Source organism: Amia ocellicauda, chromosome 3 (genome assembly GCF_036373705.1).
Source record: "Amia ocellicauda isolate fAmiCal2 chromosome 3, fAmiCal2.hap1, whole genome shotgun sequence".
Lineage (NCBI taxonomy): Eukaryota > Metazoa > Chordata > Actinopteri > Amiiformes > Amiidae > Amia > Amia ocellicauda.
This window is the reverse complement of record NC_089852.1, coordinates 29,185,017-29,198,322: the sequence shown is the minus strand read 5'-3', so window position 1 is coordinate 29,198,322 and position 13,306 is coordinate 29,185,017. Positions and strand designations below refer to the sequence as shown.

The 13,306-nt window shown below is 39.1% G+C and overlaps 1 protein-coding gene across 1 annotated transcript in view; it reads left to right on the top strand.

Annotated features, from left to right (window-relative positions):
- Positions 1–13,306, top strand: part of erbb2 (erb-b2 receptor tyrosine kinase 2) — a 37,797-nt gene that overhangs the window by 16,891 nt on the left and 7,600 nt on the right. The window contains exons 11-21 of the mRNA XM_066698918.1: positions 3,614–3,704; positions 3,904–4,103; positions 6,673–6,802; positions 7,527–7,617; positions 8,023–8,180; positions 8,852–8,899; positions 10,950–11,088; positions 11,292–11,414; positions 11,912–12,010; positions 12,547–12,732; positions 13,048–13,203. Coding sequence (XP_066555015.1) covers positions 3,614–3,704; positions 3,904–4,103; positions 6,673–6,802; positions 7,527–7,617; positions 8,023–8,180; positions 8,852–8,899; positions 10,950–11,088; positions 11,292–11,414; positions 11,912–12,010; positions 12,547–12,732; positions 13,048–13,203 — 1,421 coding nt within the window. The remainder of the gene's footprint in view (positions 1–3,613; positions 3,705–3,903; positions 4,104–6,672; positions 6,803–7,526; positions 7,618–8,022; positions 8,181–8,851; positions 8,900–10,949; positions 11,089–11,291; positions 11,415–11,911; positions 12,011–12,546; positions 12,733–13,047; positions 13,204–13,306) is intronic.

Genomic DNA, 13,306 nt, shown 5'->3' with positions numbered 1-13,306 from the left:
CTGGAAAGCAGCATGTTGTATGAAGTTACATGTGGTGGTGCCAAAGAAAAAGGCAACTGGAGTATTTTATTTTTGTTCTTTTGTAGTTTTTCTTGCTTTGTTATAATGCATTATGATCTCAAGTACATAGACAACAATTCCGTTATGATTTGCTCTGCACTCTGATGATCTGTCATTTGTTTGATTGTATTGATTTGGGTTTTTATTGTTATTTTGCTTATTTTTTGGGACTCTGGTTGGGACTGGCTCCACTGTTTGTATTCCTGGAAGACTGATGCCTAGGATTTCTATTTTGCTTTAAAAAATATTTAAATTATATAGGATAGCAATGAACTTGAAAAGTTAGAGCAAAGCTGCATAGTAGCTAGTACAGAACTATCTCGATCATCCCCAGCTACCTATTAAATTGCAATGAAAAAGCGTGGGCAACAAACTTAGACATAGTTGTTCTACCAAACAGGAGCTGAAGAGGGATCAGAATATCTGAATTAATTGTACCAGTAACAGTAAGCTAATATTTCTCTTTACAATGTTTAAAATGTTTTATATATGTTGACATTTATACGTAATTAATATCTCCGTGGATTGTAAAATACTCCATATCATAGCACACTGACTGCCTACATGACACTGTAGCAGTGTATTACTGTGTTTATGCTGCCACCAAGTGGATTTTAAACAGTTGTGTTTAAGGGTAAGATGATCTCTCTGTGATGTATGCTTTGCAGAGTGAAATGCTTGTTGTTTTTGTTAATTTCACTCAGTAAGTTTGAGTGCCAACTCGGAAGCTACAATGCCATGAAATAAACTAGTAAAGCTTTTTTGAATATAATCTCATTTGGAGTGTGGTATCCCACAGGAAATCATATTTTTCACTCATGCAATATACAGATATATGGAGACACTTCAGACACTGATGTTAGTAAACTCTTTGGTAATTTGTTTTATTTGAAATACATTTATGGATATTCTCTAAATGTAAGCTTTGTGCATTTTCATATGTTGTATTTGTTGAATTGATCTGAGAATATTTTTCTGATTTACAGTACTGTGCAAAAGTTTTATGCAGGTGTGAAAAAGCTGTGAAGTAAAAATGCTTTCAAAAATAGACATGTTAATAGATTATATTTATCAATTAACTAAATGCAAAGTGAGTGAACAGAAGAAAAATCTACATCAAATCAATATTTGGTGTGACCACCCTTTGCCTTCAAAACAGCATCAATTCTTCTGGGTACACTTGCACACAGTTAGGGATTTTGTAGGCATATAGTCAGGTGTATGATTAAACAATTATACCAAACAGGTGCTAATGATCATCCATTCAATATGTAGGTTGAAACACTAAAACAGAAACAGCTGTGTAGGAGGAATAAAACTGGGTGAGGAACAGCCAAACTCAGCTAACAAGGTGAGGTTGCTGAAGACAGTTTACTGTCAAAAGTCATACACCATGACAAGACTGAGCACAGCAACAAGACACAAGGTACTTATACTGCATCAGCAAGGTCTCTCCCAGGCAGACATTTCAAGGCAGACAGGGGTTTCCAGATGTGCTGTCCAAGCTCTTTTGAAGAAGCACAAAAAACGGGCAACGCTGAGGACCGTAGTAGCAGTGATCGTCCAAGGAAACTTACTGCAGCAGATGAAAGACACATCATGCTTACTTACCTTACTTACTTACCAGTTTCATCAGCTCAGAATTGGCAGAAAACAGTGGGACCCTGTACACCCATCTACTGTCCGAAGAAGTCTGGTCAGAAGTGGCCTTCATGGAAGACTCAACTATACACAAAAACACAGGAACTGGGGTGCAGAAAAATGGCAGCAGGTGCTGTGGACTGATGAGTCAAAATTTGACAAATTTGTCAAAAGTTTGTTTGCTGAAGGGCTGGAGAGCGGTACATGAATGAGTGTCTGCAGGCAACAGTGAAGCATGGTGGAGGTTCCTTGCAAGTTTGGGGCTGCATTTCTGCAATTGGAGTTGGGGATTTGGTCAGAATGAATGGTCTCCTCAATGCTGAGAAGTACAGGTAGATACTTATCCATCATGCAATACCATCAGGGAGGCATCTGATTGGCCCCAAATTTATTCTCCAGCATGACAACAACCACAAACATACAGCGACAGTCATTAAGAACTATCTTCAGCATAAAGAAGAACAAGGAGTCCTGGAAGTGATGGTATGACCCCCACAGAGCCCTGATCTCAACATCGAGTCTGTCTGGGATTACATGAAGAGAGAAGCAACTGAAGCTGCCTAAATCCACAGAAGAACTGAGGTTAGTTGTCCAAGATGTTTGGGACAACTTACCTGCCGAGTTCCTTCAAAAACTGTGTGCAAGTTAGTGTACGTAGAAGAATTGATGCTGTTTTGAAGGCAAAGGGTGGTCACACCAAATCTGGATTCGCATTTAATTGATAAATATAATCTGTTAACATGTCTATTTTTGAAAGCATTCTTACTTTACAGCATTTTTTCGCACCTGCCTAAAAACTTCATATCTTTGAACCTTAACTGTTAAAATTAAGTAGCTGGGACTCTACAGTGTTGTTGAATCATGGCCCTGACTTTCCTAAATACATTGGTAAAATGTTCCTTGTAGATTGACAAAAAGAAAATAATGGTATGTATTATTTACACTAGTTAGTTAAACATTTGCAGAAGTAATTCTTCAGCTTTGAGAAAAGAATGCAGTGTGTTATGCTGGTTGATGTATATAAATTGAAATGTACTGATTGCATAAGTATTCAGTATAAAGTCAGTACTTTGTGGAAGCACATATGGCAGCAGTTATTCTGTGAGTCTGCAAATTCCTATATATATATATACAATATGTAACTTAAAAACATCCGTGCACTACAGTGTCTTCACTTCTATGAGGTGCTGGCCAAAATAAGGCAAAAATATATAAAGAACATTAAATGTTGTAGCCGCACTCTCACTTATTAGTTATTTAGACCAGACTTTTATATTATTACAATTTCATTTTATTGAATCACTCACAACACGTTTCAACACTGCTGTGTCTTCATCAGGTAGCCAGGACAGTGACACAATTTGGATTTGAAAGGAAACAATCAAGATGTTCTTTCAGTGTAGACTTTCATCTTTAATTTGAGGGTAGTTACATCCAAAATGGCTGAACGGTTTAGGAATTACACCAATTTTTGTAAGTGGTTCCCACCAGTTTTAGGGGCTTAAAAGTAATTGGACAGACTAACATAATCATGAATTAAATTGTGAGTTTCAATACTTGGTTACTAATCCTTTGCAGTCAATGACTACCTGAAGTTTGGAGCCCATAGACATCACCAGATGCTGGGTTTCTTCCCTGGTGATGCTCTGCCAGGCCTACACTGCAGCAGCCTTTAGTTCCTGCTTGTTCTTGGGGTGTTTTTGAATGGTCAATTACCTTTCCTTTATTATTAGATGTCTGAGGAAGTGGAAAATGTAGACAGATTTCTACACGGACAATAGTGGACACACATCTCCGATTTGGAAGAGCTGGGATGTCAATATTAGTCCTCCTGTAGTCTAATATACATGTTCTCCACTAAATAATCGAATACTGATGTCATGCATTATGTGTCTTTCTCTCTGTCTGTCAGGGTTCCTGTACATCGAGGACTGGCCTGAAGACATGCCTGATCTGAGTGCGTTTGAGAACTTGGGTTACATCCGAGGACGTCAACTGTACATGTAGGGTCCCAGTTGTTCCTGTCTCATCTCAACTGCTGCTCCTTGTTTTCTCTGTCCCTCCCTGTCCCCCACTGTATCATCCTCATACCCTACATATTTCAAGTTCAGGCATTTATTGGTGCAACAGCTTTAAGGAATGACATCACTGATTCATGACATCATCTGTTCTCTTGCTCTCTCTCCCTGTGTCCCTCTTCAGGGGGGTGTTCTCCCTGGGAGTGCAGTCAGTACATGTGAAGTCCCTGGGGCTTCGCTCTCTGAAGAGTGTGAGCGGGGGACTGGTGCTCCTCCACAACAACTCCCAGCTGTGCTACACAAACTCGCTCCCCTGGGATACCATCCAGAGCCCCCATGGCCAACAGCTCATCGATACCGCCAACAGACCCCCAGAAACGTGTGGTAAGGCCTAGCCTGACTTTTTCTGTGTTTGGGTATCTGTGAGGCAGATTTCTTGATCATTTCTTATCTTCTTACTTAATTTTTATTGAGCAAGCAACTTGTAGCAGTGGACACCTTTTAAAAGCTTTCATATGATCTATTTGGATTAATTAACATTTTTAATTAAGTTAAAGTTTAAATCTGGTTATTTATAAAACTAAAATAATAGTAAGGGGAGTTGCCTCAGACAGGAGTGAGGTAGTAACTGTGGTTCTCAGTATTTGGACTTCTGCACTTACTAATTGATACTAATCATCTAGGGTAGTAAACTTGTGAAATTTGCAGATGACACTAAAATAGGCAGGCAGAGTTGAATACAATCTGAGCAGCACAGGGTATCCAAGCAATAGTTGGTTATGGGCTGACACCTGGACTTCCTACTGGTCTCCTATATTTACAGAGGTCAGATTTTGTCTCTACAGAAAAAAAACTTAACTTAGAGATTCAAAATATTTGCCACAGTTAGAAAAGACTGTGAGAAAAAAAAACATTTATAGTCACTCAGTTTGGAAGATAGTAGGTAAGGAGCCAATGGAATCATGGTTCAGGGGTCCCACCATTAGCAAACACAATAGCCTATATAACCACTGAAACACAAAAATAAACCTAGTCCCAGTGTAGGGTGCTAATTAATACTGCAGACAGGGCCACTACATTGTTTCCCAAAACAAAACGTAAAGATACACAGGGACCAGATTAAATCAAAAGGTAGGTGGCAATTTGGTTTGGGTTTGAGGGTCCTTGTCCTTCACTACAAGTTGGTCATGTAGACTGCTTAATTAAACCACTGATTGATTTTAATAATCAAATTATTCCTTTAAACATCTAAATTAGTCATTCTGTAAAAGTGCATTGGCTCATTAATTAAGCAGCAACAGCTGCAGATATTTATATAAAGGGACATGCATCCCTTTATTACTAATACAGCTTATTAAATAATATTAATATAAATTGAAATGGAAGACATTTTCTCCCTCAATAGATAGACAGACAAGGAACACTCAGGGACAGATTAATTAGAATAATACCAAAGTAGTTTATTCATCAATAACAAAGTGCTCTGGAGACAGCCAGTCAGGAAGACTAGTCTCAAGTTTTTCTAAAGAACATACTCACATAGAGGATTCCTCCCTTTGGCTGCGGGGCAACCACATGACATCAATGCATACCCCCGAACTTAGCACATATGTCTTTGTCATTTGACCTCTATATGATCTTAAAAGAGAGAGATGTTTATTCTAAAAGCAGCTACACAGACACTAGACTACTCCTGGCCTACCCAGAGCAATACACACAGCTGAAATGCACTTAATTTACACAATCTTGCTGCGACAGTAATACAAATAATATATTTGGCATTTAGACAGGGTACTGTCCCACATCAAAATTATTTAAATGTTTCAGTTAACTTAGTAGGAAAACATAAGAGTAAAAACAACAATACTGATTGTTCCTGGAACAATTTATATAACATACTGAAATCATACCATCAATACTGTCACATATATATTACAAACATAACATCATAATGCAAGGTTGTTCACAAGCAGCACATTAAGTGTCACTTACAGATTCATGAAGGAAAATGCCCTATTCATAAAATTTGGCTGTTAAATGTAAGCATCATCAGTTCATTCACCCGGTCTTATTTCATAGACTGACGCTGTTCTGTAAAATCATCTACAGAGTTGGTACCTGACAAATATCTTTTAGCCTTTTGTGTTAAATTGGGAATTATTTTTTCAGTCTTAATCCAAAATTAATTCAATGTCAATCTTCTGCCATTTTCTTTTGCATATGGGATTTGCCCATTTCTGATTTACAGTCAGCATTAAATCCTGGAATAGAACATAATTGGAGGGCATCCAGATCTAAACTACACACGTTGTAGTTTGAATATCCTTACTGCCATCAGAAAGTTATGAGCTGGTTGATTTTTAATTTTGATTTTATTGCATGGTTGTAGTAATTAGTCAGTTTTTCAGAAACATCATGGAAGATTTTTTAAATTAGTTTATTGTGGCATATGTGCTTCTGTGCCTCTTGTGCCATTGCTTTATGTATTTATTAATTCTGCAGTTTGAGATGTTTGGTGGACTCACCGAATCGGATCTGCCAGTCCCTTGCCATGTGTCACAATCAGAGAGTTGAGAGTTTGCACAATTTAAACTTTGTAAACAATTTGTAGAGGTCCTCTAACACCACAGTGTTTGCATTTCCCTTTCCCCCAAAGCCTGCATAAAAAGGGATGATTAGGAATGATATTCAGCACAGAATACTAAGAGCCCCTTGTGTTATACATGAGTTGTAAATGGGTTATTTATGGGTAAAGTAAAGCTTTCTTGTCGGATTGGTTTTGTCAGGTGGTCTGTAAAGCATGGTTTTCTGCTTGGGCAATGTTCTGCTTTTGGAAAATAATTTGCCCATATATTGCTGGCAATAGCTAGGCAGAAAGCAACAGGCCTTTCAGGTGCATCACTAATAAAAGTTTGAAAGTTTGACTGCTGTGTTTCTTTGTATGTCTTCACAGAGGCAGAGGGACGGGTATGTCACCCGCTTTGCACCAAAGGCTGCTGGGGGCCGGGACCAAGCCAGTGTGTAGAGTGTAACGGGTTCCTGCGTGGAACGGAGTGTGTTGAAGAATGCAATCTCTACCAGGGGTAGGAGACCCATGCACTCTTCTTTTCCATTGTGCAGTACTTCAAAATCATTTTTAAGTTGTCATTACCGGTACACATGGCATTCAAGCGAATCATAATGCATCACTCCATGAGAGTAGCATGCAGAGAGTTCCCTGTGCCTCTCAGAGGATTTTCCCCAATCTTCTCAATGTGCTATTTTAAGTCATTAAGCAGAATATACACTACCTTTGCCTAGTGTTTGGTTTAGATGCCGTTTGGATGGGAGCAGTCCCTAAGAAGTAAGCTTGACCGTCTGACCGGCCAATTCATAGCTAAGCAGATTAGAACAAAACCAAAAGAAACAGAACATTAAAACTAATGTATACTAATATAGAACATTAAACTAAAAAACATAATTATGCTGTATTGCTGGGCTCCACTGTTCCATGATTAGGTGTAACATATTGTGAACAGTGCATGACAAATAATTTATAAAAGGTTACATGAAGGCACAATTCATGTGCAGCACAGTTTTTATAATGATGCATTTGTAAACAAATTGATATTTGGGTTGATGGTTTAGGTATGTTTGTTTCTAAATGAAATATAATAACCCCTACTCAAAATAAATCAGTGTCCTCCTCTTGAGAAACATAACCAGAGATCCCATGAACAAAAGGCTGTCCAGAAATACTATTGTGTGTTGGTTTATGTCCCCACCTTGTGTTTTGCTTATTTTAGTGTTTCTGTGCATTTGTTTCAGTGATGTCCGGGAACACAACCAATCACAACGCTGTGTCCCCTGCCACTCTGAGTGCAAACCACAGAATGGCACCCTCTCCTGCTCTGGACCGGTAAGAACCTGCAGGACATTCAGGCATACCATCATCTTGTCTGTTTGCTTGGCTGTGTAATATTTTGTTCCTATAATAATAATATTAACTATTAATAATATTTATTTTTGAGTAGATGCACTTACTTAGATAGCAGTTACAACACATACTTATCACAAAAACTTATATATTATAGTAATTGCAATTAAGTACAATACACAATATAAATCCTATTTAAAGTATACTGAAATACACATACACACAAAACAATACAGGTGATTATCAGTGCAGTCATAGGCTTTTGGAGTTTGGCCTCAGTGCTGTGACTGCAGTGATTGTTTACAGGGATTTTATCAGTGCAGCGATTGCCTGCACAGGTGTGTCCCCTGGTGTTGATCTGTATTTGTATTGGCTGTGCTCTTTCAGGGGGCAGAGCAGTGTACACAGTGTCTTCACTTCCAGGATGGGGACCTGTGTGTGGCACGCTGCCCAAGCGGAGTGAAGGGCGAGGGCTTTCACACCATCTGGAAATATGCTGACATCAATGGGCAGTGCCAACCATGCAGTGTTAACTGCAGTGTGTCGTGAGTATTGCTATCCATGAGCACACACCCTAAAGTTCATAGACTGAGAAACGCTTTATAATAAGGTTACATGAACAGCATGATGCATGATGAAGAATCTATATTTATTAACATGATTATTAAACTTTGAAATTCAGTGATCAGATTCTACCGGGAAATCAACAGTGTAGCACTTCAAAGCCAATCTGTTAAAAGTGTTTAATCCATTACAATCAAAGACAAGATTTTTCATTGATCATTGATCAATTCCTCACAGCACATATACAGTATTTAAGTATTATAACAGGCATATTACATCAGTTACCAAAATAAATATTAACTACATTACATGTTTTAATAGGTTTTTGTACATCATCTATTCATTGTATATGAACAGTTGAAGCTGTATTGTTGTAAACTTGTTATGAAGTGTTACCATAAACTGCACTTCTGCATTGTCTCTTTTCAGATTTGTGCCCTTTAACAGATAAGAGTTAATATTAGATAACTGGAAAGCAAATGTTTCTTAAAGCTGTGAAACCTCCCCTGCAAGTCTCCTTGCAATACAGAACACATTGACATCATTGAATGAGTCCAGATCTCTGAAATGTTAAAGAAACGCAGGAACTGGTGTGGATGTGAACAATGAGTGCTTGAGTAAAGGGCTCCTGTCTGCTCCTCTCTCCCTGCAGCTGCTCCCAGCTGGACCATAACGGCTGTCCCATTAACCAGAAACCCGGGTGAGAAATGTTCATTATGCATCTTCAAACTGTCTTGGAGATTTCTTTGTTATATTATATGGGAGTTGGCAGACCGGGCCTGGAGAGCAATGTATCATGCTTACCCAACCTCTACTCTTTAATTATTATTATGTTATATTATTGTTATTGGAATTATATTTACATATTTATTAGTATCTTATTAGCATTATTATTCACTTTATAATTGCCATACTGAAAGCAGGGAGAATTCAATTTAATGATCACAAATGTTAATGTTGAATTTGAGGAATCAATTCCACAAAGCTCATTGAACAAAAACATTTTAAATACAAGAGAAAAACGAGAAACATTATTGTTTTATGTAGCCTATATGGTACATATGGAAGCTTTCTAGTGTCAAAATACAACATAATACATATGTCAAAATAGAAAAATGATTGGCGTATTGCTTTACAGAATGTTGCAAATTTGTCATGCCATAATGAAAAACAATACACACGTTGTTAAACAATACACCCATACATATGGGAGACAAAATAAACATCTTATCATGCTCTGTGTCATGTATACAAATGCTGAGCAGGCCCAGTTGACCTCAATTTTGGATCAAGATGGCAAGAGGAAAGGATGTAAGTGACTTTGAAAGAGGGGTCATTATTGGGGCACAAATGGCAGGAGCTTCAGTCTCAAAGACGCTCAACTGGCTAGTGTTTCAGTAGGAACAGTAACTAAAGTTACATCTGCATTTAGATCCATTGGAAAGACATCAGTAAACAGGGTTGGAAATTGTGGTCAAAAGTGCACATTCGAAGACTGTGATCCTCGTGCATTACTGCGATATGTAAGGAAAAACAGAAGAGCAACTCTTTCCCAGGTGACTGAGAATGTCAATACAGGACATGATCAGACTGTCAGTAAGAACAGTCAACACACGGTATATGCATTAAATTATTAAGGTTTAAACCAATGTTTCTTTCCTCATTAGACTAACTTACTCTGATCTGGGGTGGGTTTTCGCACTATAACCAGATTGTCAGGTAGCAGATTTGCTGCGAGAAGCAGCAATCACTTTGGAGCAGCAGAACCAGGAAAGTCTGGCACTAGCCAGGCTCGTCTGTTTCATTTGATTTAATTTTATTTCACAGCAGTAATAATAGCTTTTACTATCTAGGAGTTATATTGTTTGCTGTATAATTCCTATACAAGCGGGTTAATTGCATTATGCTTTGAACTGTACTGTTTTTTTGCACTTTGTACAGCTCTTATGTTTTGTAAGTCGCTCTGGATAAGGGCGTCTGCCAAGAAATAATATATTATTATTATTATTATTATTATTATTATTATTATTATTATTATTATTATTGTGAAATTTAAAAAACAAATAACACACATTTTGGTATAGATTTAGTATACAACCACTGAGTCTCATACTGTGTTCTAGACGGAGACCGGATGTCTGTGGAGCTTTAGTTGGGCTGCGATAAGCCAATCAATTCAACTCCGCGGTAAACTATGCCTATAATCCCACCCCCATATTTTAATATGATCCAATCTCCACCCCTACATTGTTTTTAATTTTGGCTCTTCATGCTGAGCCATCGGCTAAAATAAAACCCTGACGAATTGCAGTGCAATGTGTGTATGACATTTAATTCAGTCACATCCATCGCGCTGCTTTAAGCAACGTGAAGCATTAGTATTACATTTAATTGTGGCATTAAAATACTATGAAGCTGAAAAGCAATTCAGAAGGGATTAAACACAAAAAGTTTGTATTGTTTAACAATGTGTCTGTTGTTTTTCATTATGGCATGACAAATTCACAACATCCTGTAAAGCAATACGCCGATATTTTTTTTTATTTTGACATGTATTGTTTTGTATTTTGGCACTAGAAAGCTTCCATAGTATAAGCAGGAATAAGGAGGAGGAATTAAGAAGCACATTGATGTTAAGCAAGGAAAGCTGGGTTAGATGCATGTTTCCGAACAATCAGAAAGTGAGAGAGAAGCATTGACCCACGGATTCAGAAACGGTGTTAAACAAGGGCTCTCTCCTTCCGTGGCAGGCCAGGGACATCAATCGCAGCGGCTGTGGGCGGAGTCCTGCTCTTTTTGATCCTGTTGGCCCTGCTGGTGACCTACCTCAGGAGGAGACAGCATCTGAGGAGGAAGGAAACCATGAGGAGGATCCTGCAGGAGCATGAGGTGAGAGGAGGGGAAATACAACAGGGACACGGGGTCAGGGGAATAGACCAGCTCTGTGTGGAGAGAATTTTCAATTCACCTAACATGAGAGAGAAACAGAACTCCGCAGGAGCAGATAATGGAGAGGGACAACGGTATTGTCTATCATCCCTAACAGCGGCCTCTCTCCTTTGTCTCTCTTTCTCCCTTTGTATTTATTTCAGTTGGTGGAGCCCTTGACCCCCAGTGGCGCAGTGCCCAACCAGGCCCAGATGAGGATCCTGAAGGAGACAGAGTTGAAGAAGCTCAGGGTGTTGGGCTCTGGGGCGTTCGGCACAGTCTACAAGGTGAGCGCCGGGCCAGATTAAACACGACACGACAAGCACTATTTGGCTCCATTGTCACCAGGACACTCTGAGACAGGACTGCACGGGAATATTACCTTTCCTTTACTTAAAATAAATTAGGCCTTTGACCCGTGTTTAAATTAATATCAGTCCTTAATTACTGTGTGCATCAGACAGGTGATACTGATTTAGTTATTTACTATTCCTACCACCAAGTGAACATTCAACAGTATTGATTTAGAAGGAGATGACTTGCCTCTTAACATTTACATTTTATACATTACTTAACTGGACATAAACTGTGACTTTAACACATTAATTTCTGCAAATAACACCAAATAAAAAAGACAAATTTAATATTAGGAATACATAGATATATTTAGAGATCGGCCCGAGGTTTTACCCTCATTTAGCTCGTGTCCAGTATCAGTCAAGTATATTGGACTTTGCATGTCATTATGTAGATTTGTTTCTCACCTGCTGAGTCTCTCTCTCAGGGTGTGTGGGCTCCAGATGGGGAGAATGTCAAAATACCTGTGGCCATCAAGGTGTTGCGAGAGAACACCTCTCCCAAGGCCAACAAGGAGATCCTGGATGTGAGTCTTGTGTGCCTGTCTCTGAGATTGAGTCTGCCTGTCTGTCAGTCACATTAAATCTTATTTTTCCCCTTTGTCCCTCTGTCTGTCCTAACTGATTGGCCCTTAACATCCTCTTCTCTCTTCATTTCAGTCTGTCTCTGTAATATGTTTTACATCTTGTCTTTTTTGGTCCACATTATCGACCGCATTCATAAAATGTTTACCATTGTGCACATAACTTACAAGTAACAAGGAACTCCTGTTTTTGCTAATGAGGTGGAAAAAATAAAGGGGGAATAGTCAAATAAGACTTTCAGGGTCCTTATTTATTTTGTACCATTGGGTGTTAGTCTATAATGTTTTATAAAAGGGGTGTGTAGTGTAACATAAGTATTGACATATGTGCACTTATATAGTGTTTATGTGTGTATCTCCTTCTTTCTCTGTGTTAGGTACCTAGTTCCAATGCATTTATATATATATATATATATATATATAACATCATTAAGCTCTACATCTTCCCTCTCTATCTACCTCCCTACCTCTCTTTGCAGGAGGCCTATGTCATGGCAGGGGTGGCCAGTCCATATGTGTGCCGCTTGCTGGGTATCTGCCTGACTTCCACAGTGCAGTTGGTCACCCAGCTCATGCCATATGGCTGCCTGCTGGACTACGTTCGTGAAAACAAGGACCACATTGGCTCCCAGTACCTGCTCAACTGGTGTGTGCAGATTGCCAAGGTAAGGCACTGCCCCCCCCTGCCTAGCCTTGAACCTCATCCTGCCCTAATCATTATTAAAGGATGTTCTGCAGCCAAGAGTAGGAGTTCTGGGTTTCTTAAAATAAGTTATTTATTCAAAAGTTTTTTCTTTCTATATTTTGGACGGTGCTCTTATGTGTCGTGTTTTTGTCTCTTTCTCTCACAATATCTCTCATTGCCTCTTCGTTTTTTCTTTCAACTTTGTCAATCTCTCTCTCATCTCCCACTTATGTTTTTCTGCTTCTCCCTCCTTCACTCTTCTGTCTCTTTCTTTGGTGACTGTGCGTGTTGGCAGGGTATGAGTTACCTGGAGGATGTGCGACTGGTGCACAGAGACCTAGCTGCGAGGAATGTGCTGGTGAAGAATCCCAATCACGTCAAGATCACGGACTTCGGCCTGGCACGCCTGTTGGACATTGACGAGACCGAGTACCATGCTGATGGCGGCAAGGTGTCTACCAGCCTATGTGTCTCTGTCTGTCTGTCTGTCTGTCTGTCTGTGTGGCCCTAGTCCACCTGTTTTGCTGTGTGTATTTATTGTGTTCTCTAAAACA